General features: G+C 48.6%; 1 protein-coding gene across 7 annotated transcripts in view; it reads left to right on the top strand.

Moving 5' to 3' along the window:
* LOC140284937 (receptor-type tyrosine-protein phosphatase mu-like) overlaps window positions 1–15,517 on the top strand; it is a 195,647-nt gene that overhangs the window by 120,511 nt on the left and 59,619 nt on the right. For all 7 annotated transcript variants that reach the window (XM_072378984.1, XM_072378986.1, XM_072378987.1 and 4 more), the window contains exons 12-17: window positions 35–144; window positions 381–582; window positions 943–1,045; window positions 7,555–7,736; window positions 12,820–12,914; window positions 13,959–13,995. In XM_072378984.1, the coding sequence (XP_072235085.1) occupies window positions 35–144; window positions 381–582; window positions 943–1,045; window positions 7,555–7,736; window positions 12,820–12,914; window positions 13,959–13,995 (729 nt within the window). The remainder of the gene's footprint in view (window positions 1–34; window positions 145–380; window positions 583–942; window positions 1,046–7,554; window positions 7,737–12,819; window positions 12,915–13,958; window positions 13,996–15,517) is intronic.

The raw sequence follows: 15,517 nt of genomic DNA, 5'->3' as shown, positions 1-15,517 counted from the left end.
CCGGGCAGGTAAATGACGGTGACTGTGGTTTCAGTTCCAGGAGCCGTCCCGGTGGATTCGATCCTGGGCAGCAGCTACGAGCAACAGATCAGTCTGAGCTGGAGGGAGCCGCTGCAGACTTACGGCCTGATCCGGAAGTATGAGGTGAGAACTGCTCCCAGAAGGCTTTGCTGCAGGAGTCAGCCAATCAGACTTCTGCAGAGCAGGAGGGTAGAAACTAAGCACAGCTGCCGAGGATCCTTTTAGTTTCTTTAAAACCATTTTTATAGCAAAATCTTTAACTGAAAATGTTAATGTTAAAGATTGAGAGATAAAACCGCAGTCGATCATCATGTGGAAAGAACTCCTGTAGCCATCTGTAACACTGCTCTCTTCCTCAGATTGCCTACAAAGCCCTGAGCTCCTTCGACACTGAGTTTGACCTGTCCAATCAGAGCGGGAAGGAGTTCAAACCCGCCAATGAGACGAGCCACGTGTTCACCGGCCTCTACCCAGGCTCCACCTACTCCTTCACCATCAGAGCTTCCACCGTCAAAGGCTTCGGGCCCCCGGTCATCACGCAGTTCACCACCAAGATTTCAGGTACCCCTGGATGCTGTTTATCTTAACATTTTCCGTTTTATACTAAATTCAACTGCAGGGGGGGCTGTAGCCTATTCCAGCCCTCATTATATCTGAGAGGCAGGATACTCTGCCAGTTCATCACTGGGCCACACAGAGACAAACGACCACACATATGCTCCTAGGACACCAATTAACCTGACATGCATGCTTTTGCATCCACGGGGAGAACAAAAAGGCCCCGGGAATCGACCCTGGAACCCTCCTGCTGTGAGGCGGCGGTGCTAACCGCCACATCAGCCCTTCATGTTAGCAGTGCAGTTATTTCATGGTTCTGGTTTGGAGGCGATAAAAAGTGAAATGCGTTGAACTCCTCCTCAGCTCCTCTGATGCCGGCGTATGACCAGGAGTCTCCTCTGAACCAGACCGACTCCACCGTCACAGTTCTGCTGAAGCCGGCCCAGAGCCGCGGCGCTCCTGTCAGGTGAGACCTTTGAATACTCTTTCCCATCGAGCTGCTCCAGCCACACGTTAAAACTTCCATACTGTGTAAAACTCCCTTTTTCCTGTTCCTGGGAGCGTATATCAGGGGGTCTGAACCAGCAGGTGTGAAACTCCCCTAGAGTTTGGCTTCCTGCCTCCACCAGGACGGAGTACACGGTTTCCCTCCTCACACACCAATGCCTCTATGGCGCCACAACCCTCTGACTCTTTTAAAAGGGGCCGAAAGACATTTATTTTTAGCCAAACATATGGTCCCCCCTCTTAGATGCCAAATTCTTTTTACTTGTTTACTGAATTGTTTACTTGTTTTTATTTATTTGTTTATTAAACTGTCGCCCTTTGAGATCTTGCGATGTAAAGGGCACTACAAATAAAATGTACTATTATTATTGATACCGCCAAGAGGGTGGGGTTGAGCACTTACTCCACCCTCTCCACCCTGAAAACAGACTGTTAACAGAGATGTTAAAGCAGGGCTGAGACAGAGAGCCACTGAGCGCAAACCAACAGGTATTCTGACCAAATACACCGTCCTACCAGTGTTAATGAAGTTTTTAAGTCATTGAACCTGCAGGGAGGCAGTATCCTCGGTAACAGTTGTCATGTCAACAGCTGTCTGGGCTCTGTAGTTGGGCTGTAACAAGGGATTTAGTTAATTAACAATCAGCAGGCAGGGCTAATCAGAGCCTGCTGCAACACTGAGGATTAACATGGTAATCCCACTCAGCTATTGTTATTGTCAGTCACACACACACTGACAGGAAACACCCGTCTGTTTATTAAACACTTGACTTCCTGAAGAAGAAAGATTCTCCTGCTTCTCACTGAATTTATTCATTTTTACACAAACTGAGCAGAAGCATGGACCTCCTGGTTCTGTTTCATGGTTTCAGATGTTTTGAACGCTGCAAAGTGAAGTCTGAAACAGTAAAGTTCATGTGGACATCAGGTAGGGTTGTAGTCCAGCCTTATGGTCCTGAATGGGTTCTGCTGGTCCAGTTGCTGCTGCTGATACTCAGTTGGACCAGAACCAGACTTTTAAGATACAAAATACATGTACTGAAATACTAGGTTGACTGAAACTGGAAAAACACACCCAGAGAATCTGGATATTTCACCTTTAAAGGTGCAGTAACATCATCTTTTAAAGGTAATCTCTAAGAAACAGAGTGTATAAAAGGTGGGGTTCAAACGCAAAAAGGGAAGTCAGTCCAAAAAGTCCAAAAGGAGCATCTGACAGAAACCCAAAAGGTAAACGCAAGGAAGTAACATCTGGAAAGAGTCATGAGTTGGTATCTGTACTGGAGAGTAAAGAAGGAAACGGTCACTTTCATATAAAACAGGTGCATCAAGCTGAATAAAGACAATCTGAGTACTTTACTAGTTATAATCTACAGAGCTTTTTAAAACTTAAAATGAAAAACAACCATCAAAGGCCCAGCTGGAACTGCTGTACAGGAAGTAGAAGTGGGCCTGAAGTGGAGCCCTGTGGTTCTCCACTGTTGGTCAGAAGCCAAATCTGGACGAGTACGAGCTCCCAAGGATGCAAGGATTCAGTTTGGTTATTCTGTGCCGGGGCAGCAGCTACTGGGTGAAGTGGAAGCTAAAGCCTTAGCTTCTCAGGTTACTTCACCGTTATCTCCGCGGTGACATGTCAGTGAAATAGTCAGAAGTAAGTTCAGAAGTACGACCTCCTGAGGACGCAGTTATGTGCTTATAAAGCCACAAATGGTGGGAAAATAAAGTGGGAGGTAGCTGTTAGTTTGTTTTCAGCGAGTGGAAAACCGAACAGGAAGAAAAAACTGAAAAATGGACAAGCTGGTAGGCGCCAAGGAGGAAGCAGCAGAACTGAGCCAATGCTAAATGGACTTTAACTGCGACTCAACCTCATATTTGAAGGTTAAACAGCGAACCCAACCCCCCCACCGCCTAAAATCATTCAAGTTCACACTCCGAGAATCAGTGGAAAATCTTTCCATTGTCTGAACTGCAGTGCATTCTGGGATACTGGGCTGGCCCAAGTCCACACAAGTCACGACCAGATGCATCTTGGGTAAAATGGGCGGAGCAAGACCACACCCAGGCTTTCTGACCTTAATCACCTTGATGTGCAGAATTGGAGCAGAACCCGGGCTGCGACTGATGATGTCACAGAAACACGAGACGAGTAAAAAAAGTTTTGGTGTAATAAAGACAAACTGGACCTCACGCAGGAGGTTTTGGGCTGGTGCCGACGTGGTGATGATGTTAAATGATGATGTCATGACGTGGTGATGATGTTAAATGATGATGTCATGACGTGGTGATGATGTCAGAGATAAAGCAGCAGGAAATGGTTCCGTGAAGGAGACGATACTTCAGCAGGTTTCAGAGAGCATTAGAACAGGAAACAGGAGGATTTTCTGTTTCTCCTCTGCAGGCTGGAGGTGTACTCAGTGTGTGCACGTGTGTGTGCACGTGAGTGTGCACGTGTGATGCACGGTGTGTTAATCGACACGATAGCTGATGTGAAATCCGTGGATTGAGCCGATGCTGCTCGCAGATATCACTCAGTGTCTGTGTGTTATATTTAACTTTCCTTTGTCTCTGACAGCGAGTCGACCTGCGGGCGCAAACACTCGAACGCCACAGCCTCAAATCGCAGGACAAAAGGTGCTGCCGCGGGCAACCTGCGGCTGTAATCAGATTACTGTCACACACACACACAGCGTGGCGTGAGTGAGGAGAAATGGGATTGGAGACGGTTTGTCAGAGACAGAGAAGAAGAAGAAGAAAAGATAAAGAAATACAGATGTGAGTGGGAGAGGACGACAAGAAGAGAAACGACTGGATCTCTGTTTTCTGTGGGAGCTACACTGTGTGTGTGTGCAGTGCACGTATGTGTGTGCATGTGTGTGTGCTTCCTGCCCTCCATTAGTTTCCTGCCCGGCAGGAAATGTGACAATACAGCAGTTTCACCGTCCACACCCTGAAGAGAGAGTGTGTGGGGGGGGGTGATATATGACTTCTGTCCTGAACCTGGTTCCCATGAAAAACACAACTATTGTTCCCGGCGTCCCTCAGGACACAAACAGAGCTGAGCCGTGCTGCGTTCAGGGGCAGCTCCTGCTTCTGTAAAACACAAACTCGGCACGTGAACTCTGACACCTGCTGGAGGACCGAGGATCAAACAACATCTGTATGATGAGCTGCCCTCTCACAGCTGAAATGACTCGGTCACCATCTCGCCACCTTTCTACCAAATATTGTTTAATGTCTCTGCTGTTCAGTGTTTCCTCAGAGAAGAGTCCAATGGATCCTCTGGGAATCTGTTGTGCTCCTGTAAAGTTACAGATCACAGTATCTGCAGTATGTATATCTGCATTTAATACAGATAGTTACTCTATTGATCCCTGAGGGAAACAGTTTAGCAGTTAGCTGTAAGTTAGCAGTTAGCAGTAAGTTAGCAGTTAGCTGTAAGTTAGGAGTTAGCTGTGAGTTAGCAGTTAGCTGTGAGTTAGGAGTTAGCTGTAAGTTAGCAGTTAGCTGTAAGTTAGGAGTTAGCTGTAAGTTAGCAGCAGATGCTAGCACACAATGCTTTCTCATCAGCAGTAATGGACCAAGCCGGAGATGTGCACAGCGTAACTCGTAGTAATGCATGTGAACCGTTAATTACTGCGTTTAGACATTTTGGATATATTAACCTCATTAAACAGTTGTACCTGGAGACCTCCATCTTTATCAGAAACATGCCGATAATGTAACGTTAGCACAGCGAGAGTGAGGAGAGGACCGGTGTTGTGTTGGAAACACACCTTAAACACAGCTGCAGGTTGTCTGAGTTACAGAACGGAACCGTTCAGCTAGAAAGCTTCAGCTAACAAAGTAATGTGGGAACAATAATGTTCATCTTTCAGAGAGGAACAGCAGTAACTCCTTAGAAGTTGGTGTACGTCATCTTCATTAGCTAAGCTGTTAGCGTTAGCTTCAGCTAACAAAGTAATGTGGGAACAATAATGTTCATCTTTCAGAAAGGAACAGCAGGAACTCCTTAGAAGTTGGTGTACGTCATCTTCATTAGCTCAGCTGTTAGCGTTAGCTGCTGCTAAAGGAAGAAATAAATCAGTAAATAAACCATGAGGAGTTATTTCATTAGCTAAGCTGTTAGCGTTAGCTGCTGCTAAAGGAAGAAATAAATCAGTAAATAAACCATGAGGAGTTATTTAATTAGCTAAGCTGTTAGCGTTAGCTGTTAGTGTTAGCTGTTAGCGTTAGCTGCTGCTAAAGGAAGAAATAAATCAGTAAATAAACCATGAGCAGTTATTTCATTAGCTAAGCTGTTAGCGTTAGCTGCTGCTAAAGGAGGATATAAATCAGTAAATAAACCATGAGGACTTATTTCTCAGATGCTTCCATTTCCCTGCTCTGAAGTTCAGGCTCTGAGAGTTGGAACTGATCCTCTTTGTGGCTCAGTTCCTTCAGTCCAGCGTTGAACTGGACCAAGTTGTTAAAACAGTGGGATGAAAAGTGTTTGCTGCACATTCACAGTCTTTAGCTAACTCTGCTGGAACATTAGCCTCAGATATAGTTTATCCACTGGGCTCTTATATCCTCTGAGGCTGCTGCTGGATGGAAGATGCATGCTCCTCAGTGCAGCTGACAGCAGAACATTTCCACCAGAAGCTGGCTTCATCCGGCCAGCAGGGTGGATGTGAGTGGGCGGGGCTTAGCAGAGGAGGCGGAGCCAACTTAAGGAGTGACGTACTTTAGAAATTAAAATCGCCCTGATGTATGCCCCCAGGAACTGGAGGAAAGGATTTTTACACAATATGGAAGCTTTAAATGGCCTTCAAGTTGTATTTTTGACTGCTCTGTAAAGCTTTGTCAATATTAAGCTTTAAGTTTTTCATAGAAATTATGTAAAATCTGCAGATTGAGAACAAGATTTTAGTCTTTGTCCATTTTAAAATCACATCTGTGTGCACTTTGCCTGCAGGTGGAACACTTTTCATGTGAGAGCAAAAGAAAGAATTTATTGGGATGTAAACCATTAAAACCAGCTGTTGTCTGATGAGAATTTTACATTTCAAATGCTTTTAGTTAGATGAGTTCTGAGACTGAACAGAAACACAAATCCATGAAAAATCTGTGGAACCAACAGAGTTTTCCTGATAAATGTTTCATCAGACATCGTTAACGAAAAGTTTCAGTTTGTTATGTTTAACATGAAGGAGGTTTTTATGTAAAGCTAAAGGAGCTGAGATGGGAGCAGAGCTCCTGTGGAGTCAAAGGTTTCTGTTCCTTTGGGTTTCTGCACAGTTATCAAGGTTGTTTCAGTGGAGTTATAATAGAGCTGATAGAATTTCAATAATAAAGTTCCCATAAACTTGCATGGCTTCATATCTCTGAATGCCCTTTTTGCTCAGCAGACTGAAACTTTAATAAAACACTCTCACAGCTTTACATCTTCACAGTAACAATGAAAAACTCCATCACATAAACAGATAAATAGCTGGTATTTCTTTGCCCTTTAACAGGTGGGAATTTATATTCAATTATAATCAGCTGACAGCCAGATAGAGTGAAGATTTCTCAGTTATAACTCAGCTTTGTTTTCTGCCTCCGTACCTGGATCTGGGCTTTAATAGCAGCCCAGGCAAGAGGACATGAATTATCCGTTTAATGTCAGAACGTTATAAAGTTACAGCCTCTACATGCAGAGACTTAATAAAAATGAAGCAGGGAGGGGTGGGGTGCACTGACCTTTCTGTGGAGCTGAATAATGAACCAACAGACGGCAGAAAGAGGGCCGCAGCTCTTTAATGGGACGAGACTCCAAACCAACAGCTGCTGCTGCAGAAGACTACATTACCCAAAGTGCAGCTGGACAGAGACTCATCAAACATTTCAACCATTGCTTCAGCAGTTAGTTACCTGGCTGACAAGCATTTTACCATGAAGAAGCCAAATAACTAAACGACTAACAACCTGGTATCAATGGCCAGCTTCCTGATAAAAACAGCAACTCACTGACTCGATAGCTTACTGGTTGGATAAGATTTATTTATTCTGAAGTTACTGAGTCAGCAGGCTGCACCAACTGTCATGAGCTAAGGAAACAGCTAGCAGCTAGCAGCCTGCTTAGCTTAGCAAAAAACTGACCAAGCAACATGAATCAGATGAAAAAGACTTTTTATCGGTCCAGCTAACTGACTCACTGACACATTTATCTTACTGTTTAACTGACTGAACGACTCCACTGGATTCTGGTCTCAGTGTTTCTCAGTCCTGGTGCTCCAGGCCCCCCGCCCTGCATGCTTTCCATGTTTCCCTGCTCCAGCTCCTGATTCATCCTCAGCCTTCTGTAGACCTTAAAGATGTGACCCATTCAAACACTGGATGGGTCACACACTTACCCCTGAGTTCAGGTAATCTTCAGGTGAGCTGTGATGAATATCGTTTTATGACATAAACACAGTCTGTTGTGCTAAGCCGTCTGTCTCTCTGCAGTAAGTACCAGGTGGTGGTGGAGGAGGAGCGCCCCCGCAGGCAGAGGAGGGGTACTGCAGAGATCCTGCGCTGTTATCCAGTTCCCATTCACTTCCAGAACGCCACGCTGCTCAACTCCCAGTATTACTTCAGCGCCGAGCTGCCGATGAGCGAGCTGAGGGCACCCATGCCCTTCTGTGTCGGTCAGTCACTTATTTACTTCTGTAGTCAGCATGCTAGTTATCCATTTAACTAGTTCATACACTTAACTAAATCATCGGTCTGTCGACCTGTTAGTTTGTAGCCGAATCAACACGATGATGTCCAGTAGTTAATGAGCTTACTAGTAGGTCAACTTATTAACTGACAGAAAACAACAGCTGGTAGATTAATGGAAAAATTGGTTGTTTTGTATGATTAGTTAGTTTGTTTTTATTTTATTTGATGGGGACGATGCACATTAACGGCGTCTGTGCCAGTTAGCCAAAATGCTATTTTCCTAAAAAAAAAGATTATAACATCATTATCTAAAATATTCATACAGAATAAAAATATATTCATAAAAATATGGGCTCATCATGAACTCAGGCCCTCATCATGACCTCAGGCCCTCATCATGAACTCAGGCCCTCATCATGAACTCAGGCCCCGATCACGTGACCTCAGGCCCCGATCATGTGACCTCAGGCCCCGATCATGTGACCTCAGGCCCCGATCATGTGACCTCAGGCCCTCATCATGACCTCAGGCCCTCATCATGACCTCAGGCCCCGATCATGTGACCTCAGGCCCTCATTATGAACTCAGGCCCTCATCATGACGTCAGGCCCTCATCATGACCTCAGGCTCTCATCATGACCTCAGGCCCCGATCATGTGACCTCAGGCCCTCATCATGAACTCAGGCCCCGATCATGTGACCTCAGGCCCTGATCATGAACTCAGGCCCTCATCATGAACTCAGGCCCTCATCATGAACTCAGGCCCTCATCATGAACTCAGGCCCTCATCATGAACTCAGGCCCCGATCACGTGACCTCAGGCCCCGATCATGTGACCTCAGGCCCCGATCATGTGACCTCAGGCCCCGATCATGTGACCTCAGGCCCTCATCATGACCTCAGGCCCTCATCATGACCTCAGGCCCCGATCATGTGACCTCAGGCCCTCATTATGAACTCAGGCCCTCATCATGACGTCAGGCCCTCATCATGAACTCAGGCCCCGATCATGTGACCTCAGGCCCTCATCATGAACTCAGGCCCCAATCATGTGACCTCAGGCCGTCATCATGACCTCAGGCCCCAATCATGTGACCTCAGGCCCTCATCATGAACTCAGGCCCCGATCATGTGACCTCAGGCCGTCATCATGACCTCAGGCCCCAATCATGTGACCTCAGGCCCTCATCATGACCTCAGGCCCTGATCATGAACTCAGGCCCCAATCATGTGACCTCAGGCCCTCATCATGAACTCAGGCCCTCATCATGACCTCAGGCCCCAATCATGTGACCTCAGGCCCTCATCATGAACTCAGGCCCCGATCATGTGACCTCAGGCCCTCATCATGAACTCAGGCCCCGATCATGTGACATCAGGCCCTCATCATGACCTTAGGCCCCGATCATGTGACCTCAGGCCCTCATCATGAACTCAGGCCCCGATCACGTGACCTGAGGCCCTCATCATGAACTCAGGCCCTCATCATGAACTCAGGCCCCGATCATGTGACCTCAGGCCCTCATCATGACCTTAGGCCCCGATCATGTGACCTCAGGCCCTCATCATGAACTCAGGCCCCGATCACGTGACCTCAGGCCCTCATCATGAACTCAGGCCTCGATCACGTGACCTCAGGCCCTCATCATGAACTCAGGCCCTCATCATGAACTCAGGCCCTCATCATGACCTCAGGCCCTCATCATGAACTCAGGCCCTCATCATGAACTCAGGCCCTCATCATGACCTCAGGCCCCAATCATGTGACCTCAGGCCCTCATCATGACCTCAGGCCCTCATCATGAACTCAGGCCCCAATCATGTGACCTCAGGCCCTGATCATGAACTCAGGCCCTCATCATGACCTCAGGCCCTCATCATGAACTCAGGCCCCAATCATGTGACCTCAGGCCCTCATCATGACCTCAGGCCCTCATCATGAACTCAGGCCCTCATCATGACCTTAGGCCCTCATCATGAACTCAGGCCCCAATCATGTGACCTCAGGCCCTGATCATGAACTCAGGCCCTCATCATGACCTCAGGCCCTCATCATGACCTCAGGCCCTCATCATGACCTCAGGCCCTCATCATGAACTCAGGCCCCAATCATGTGACCTCAGGCCCTCATCATGACCTCAGGCCCTCATCATGACCTCAGGCCCTCATCATGACCTCAGGCCCTCATCATGACCTCAGGCCCTCATCATGAACTCAGGCCCTCATCATGACCTCAGGCCCTCATCATGACCTTAGGCCCTCATCATGAACTCAGGCCCCAATCATGTGACCTCAGGCCCCGATCATGACCTCAGGCCCTCATCATGACCTCAGGCCCTCATCATGACCTCAGGCCCTCATCATGACCTCAGGCCCTCATCATGAACTCAGGCCCTCATCATGACCTCAGGCCCTCATCATGAACTCAGGCCCTCATCATGACCTCAGGCCCTCATCATGAACTCAGGCCCTCATCATGACCTCAGGCCCTCATCATGAACTCAGGCCCTCATCATGACCTCAGGCCCTCATCATGTGACCTCAGGCCCTCATCATGACCTCAGGCCCTCATCATGAACTCAGGCCCCAATCATGTGACCTCAGGCCCTGATCATGAACTCAGGCCCTCATCATGACCTCAGGCCCTCATCATGACCTCAGGCCCTCATCATGACCTCAGGCCCTCATCATGACCTCAGGCCCTCATCATGAACTCAGGCCCCAATCATGTGACCTCAGGCCCTGATCATGAACTCAGGCCCTCATCATGAACTCAGGCCCTCATCATGACCTCAGGCCCTCATCATGAACTCAGGCCCCAATCATGTGACCTCAGGCCCCAATCATGTGACCTCAGGCCCTCATCATGAACTCAGGCCCCAATCATGTGACCTCAGGCCCCAATCATGTGACCTCAGGCCCTGATCATGACCTCAGGCCCTCATCATGAACTCAGGCCCTCATCATGACCTCAGGCCCCGATCATGAACTCAGGCCCTCATCATGAACTCAGGCCCCGATCATGTGACCTCAGGCCCTCATCATGACCTCAGGCCCTCATCATGACCTCAGGCCCCAATCATGTGACCTCAGGCCCCAATCATGTGACCTCAGGCCCTGATCATGAACTCAGGCCCTCATCATGACCTCAGGCCCTCATCATGAACTCAGGCCCCGATCATGAACTCAGGCCCTCATCATGAACTCAGGCCCCGATCATGTGACCTCAGGCCCTCATCATGACCTCAGGCCCTCATCATGACCTCAGGCCCCGATCATGTGACCTCAGGCCCTCATCATGACCTCAGGCCCTCATCATGAACTCAGGCCCTCATCATGACCTCAGGCCCTCATCATGAACTCAGGCCCCAATCATGTGACCTCAGGCCCCAATCATGAACTCAGGCCCTGATCATGAACTCAGGCCCTCATCATGACCTCAGGCCCTGATCACGTGACCTCAGGCCCTCATCATGACCTCAGGCCCCAATCATGTGACCTCAGGCCCTGATCATGAACTCAGGCCCTCATCATGACCTCAGGCCCTCATCATGACCTCAGGCCCTCATCATGACCTCAGGCCCTCATCATGAACTCAGGCCCTCATCATGACCTCAGGCCCTCATCATGAACTCAGGCCCTCATCATGACCTCAGGCCCTCATCATGAACTCAGGCCCTCATCATGACCTCAGGCCCTCATCATGAACTCAGGCCCTCATCATGACCTCAGGCCCTCATCATGTGACCTCAGGCCCTCATCATGACCTCAGGCCCTCATCATGAACTCAGGCCCCAATCATGTGACCTCAGGCCCCAATCATGAACTCAGGCCCTGATCATGAACTCAGGCCCTCATCATGACCTCAGGCCCTCATCATGACCTCAGGCCCTCATCATGACCTCAGGCCCCAATCATGTGACCTCAGGCCCTGATCATGAACTCAGGCCCTCATCATGACCTCAGGCCCTCATCATGACCTCAGGCCCTCATCATGACCTCAGGCCCTCATCATGACCTCAGGCCCTCATCATGAACTCAGGCCCTCATCATGACCTCAGGCCCTCATCATGTGACCTCAGGCCCTCATCATGACCTCAGGCCCTCATCATGAACTCAGGCCCCAATCATGTGACCTCAGGCCCTGATCATGAACTCAGGCCCTCATCATGACCTCAGGCCCTCATCATGACCTCAGGCCCTCATCATGACCTCAGGCCCTCATCATGACCTCAGGCCCTCATCATGAACTCAGGCCCTCATCATGAACTCAGGCCCTCATCATGACCTCAGGCCCTCATCATGAACTCAGGCCCCAATCATGTGACCTCAGGCCCCAATCATGTGACCTCAGGCCCTCATCATGAACTCAGGCCCCAATCATGTGACCTCAGGCCCCAATCATGTGACCTCAGGCCCTGATCATGAACTCAGGCCCTCATCATGACCTCAGGCCCTCATCATGAACTCAGGCCCCGATCATGAACTCAGGCCCTCATCATGAACTCAGGCCCCGATCATGTGACCTCAGGCCCTCATCATGACCTCAGGCCCTCATCATGACCTCAGGCCCCGATCATGTGACCTCAGGCCCTCATCATGAACTCAGGCCCTCATCATGAACTCAGGCCCCGATCATGAACTCAGGCCCTCATCATGAACTCAGGCCCTCATCATGACCTCAGGCCCTCATCATGAACTCAGGCCCTCATCATGAACTCAGGCCCCAATCATGTGACCTCAGGCCCCAATCATGACCTCAGGCCCTCATCATGACCTCAGGCCCTCATCATGAACTCAGGCCCTGATCATGACCTCAGGCCCTGATCACATGACTACACTGGTGAGTTTGGTTGGTTCCAGGGTTAGTTATCATCACTGCTGTGTGGAGAATAACCTGCAACATGAAACACGTTGAACACACTGAGCTGTTTCACGTTCTGGAAACCAGACCGATAAAGATGTTCTGAATGATAGTTAAAGACTGAACGAGCTTATCAGTCAGTCAGTTAGTTATCATCACTGGTTAACGGTTAGTTAACTTGTTTACCCGTGTGCTTGTACAGGTGACAACAGGACCTACAACGGTTACTGGAACGCTCCTCTGCTGCCCCATAAGAGCTATGGGATCTACTACCAGGCTGTCAGCACAGCTAACGGGGTGAGTTCTCCGGTTCCTCATCAGTTCTCTCCTGCACCGAGCACCAGTCAGACATCGGGACTCATCAGGGCGACTGTAGCTAAGAGCAGCAGTAAAGGAGCTCGATCGTAGCTGTTACCGGTGAATCATTCAGAGCCCACCTCCTCCACCACCTTCTTCTTTGTTTTCAGCCTGTTAGAAGGAGTGTTTTGGTGTGAATTCAGAGGTTTATTCTGGATGGACAGCAGAGACATCCACAGGAAGTCCACATGTCAAGCTCCATTCTGCCCGATGCTCAGAGGAGCTTTTCATGCTAATTGTGACAATTTGAGCCGCGGTGCAGTTTGAACCCTGCAGTGCAGAGAAACTCTGGGTTCGTCACAGAGGAGGCACAGAGTGGGCTTTATTTGGAGAAGTGGCAGGTGTCAACACATCCAATCACAGCGAGCAGCAGAGCTCGACACTTTGTGACACTGTTCTGTTCTGTGCTGCAGCTTTTTGTTCTGTTCTGTCATAAAACCCCCAAACCGAGACGCAGAGGTCTCACACAGCAGCAGTTTAATGCAGATAGCTCCAGCGGCAGGCTGTGTGTGTGTGCTGATAAGATAACTGTTCGGCTTTACTCACACTCGCTGATCGTTTTGTGTTGTGTGTTAATTATTGATGCTGGGAGCTTTAATTGGTGTGTGTGTGCTGAATAATGCAGCGACAGTAGTGCTTTTTAGTGTCGCCGCGCCACAGAGGCGCACCGCTGTGCACGTACATGTGCACGTGTATAAGTGTGTGAGAATGAATATTCATGAGCTCATGTGGTTAATTTGTTGCTTGTTTGTTAAAAGCAGAAAGATGCAAGATGTTTGCCTCTCGCTGAACCCTTCCACAGCCGGTGTGTGTCGGCTGTTAAATGCCAGCACAGGCACTGATCCAGAGCCATTTTCCTTCTGTCTGCTCTGTTTACCATCAGTGCGTGCACGGCTGTGCGCGTGCACGGCTGTGTGCGTGTGCAGGAAGCTTCCAGATGTGACACCATGTTGACAGAAACTATTTTGCTTCTTTCTCCAACAGGAGACAAAGATCGACTGCGTCCGAGTGGCCACCAAAGGTAAGACAGCGGCTAGCTCTGTCTTAGCCGTTAGCATTGTTAGCCTGTTGGAGCCATTTATGATAAAAACTTTATAAAAAAGGTTTTTATTAATGAAAATTAATAATGTATTTATTCTTTATTGCTCTGTGACAATCAAAGGTAAAATTCATTCTTAAAGGAGCAGGTGCACGGCGTTAGCTGCTAGTGTTGTTGGGAGCCAAGGCTGAGGTCATCAGATTTATTTTCTATTCTGACCCATCCGAGACATTTTGGAGAAAAGTGAAGAGTCACTACCTGATGCAGGTTTGGGTCAGAATTTGTTGGATCATCTTTAATTTATTTCTCTTTTTCTTTACTTTTGTGGTGACAAAATAATAATCTTAAAACAAACATGGTGCAGGGACATCTATGGGATCTAAAGGAAGAAGGGCGTGTTACAACCAGCAAACCAGACATTCTCCTCCATTTCTCTTCTTATGAAAAGCGATATGATAATGTTCTTTAAACACATCAGAGCCCACTCATCGGTAATAAAAGGCTCCATCAGCTTCATGTCCAGCTGCACAGTTCTATCAGACCAGAGGTCCGCTGAGTAGAATGACCCCCCCTCCATCTTCCTGTAAACACTTCCTGCTTGGCAGCACATACCTGGGTCCATCCTGTGGATGAACCCGGCTCTTCCACCGTATAAATGTCTTTAATGTGTGAGCTCCTCCCACCGGGTCCCTTCTGATCCCACTGAGGTCACCTGCTTTGTAGCAGGTGTTTGTAGCGGTCTTCAGCATCTGGTCGTGAGCCACCCCCCCCGGGCCGGAAGCCTCTGCTGCTGCCGCTCGCTGCAATAACCTTAGAACAAAGTCTGCGATGGTTTGTTCCAGGTCTGACTCTGGAGAACCAAACCAGTTCCAAATGGCAGCAAAACTGGGCCTTTACCGGGTTTCCCAACATGTTGTTCGTGTCCCTTTGGGAAGATAATGCTGAGGAGCCTGAACTATGGAGGGAGCTAAAGAGAAAACCCGGGGGCCGACTGCTCATAGCTGACATTTGTCCATCACTGTGTCCATCTGTCTTTCAGCCCAAAATGTCCTCTGAAGACACAGAAAATCCTCTGTTGTGTTAACGCTGAAACGCTCTGACTGTGTGGTCGACTGAGAGCAGCAACCCAGCAGCTAAACAAGCTGAAAGCAGTTATCTCCCCTGGTGAACATCCAGAGTTATCACACACACACACACTCTGTTCTGGCTTTAATCAGCTTTTATTTCAGCTCAGTTCTGGTGGCTAACGACACCAGCTGCTGATTGGTTCTGGTGGTCCCCCGGCGCCTGTCAGTCACGCGGCAGCAGCCAACCCCGTCTCCCGTGGGAGGGGGGCTTCCCTCCCCCTACTTTCCCATGATGCCGTGCAGCGCTAACACCGAGCATGAGTTGGTGGCACCAGCATTCTGCATGCAGTCACCTGATAATCAAAATACATTAATAAAACGGACAAAAGTAATAAATAATCAGTCTCTTTGCTGGAAGTGGGCTCCACCATTTATAG

The sequence above is a fragment of the Leuresthes tenuis genome, unplaced genomic scaffold (assembly GCF_036924035.1).
Source record: "Leuresthes tenuis unplaced genomic scaffold, fLeuTen1.0.hap1 SCAF_24, whole genome shotgun sequence".
Lineage (NCBI taxonomy): Eukaryota > Metazoa > Chordata > Actinopteri > Atheriniformes > Atherinopsidae > Leuresthes > Leuresthes tenuis.
Note: the sequence above shows the minus strand (reverse complement) of the source record. Positions and strands in the feature narration are given on the sequence as shown.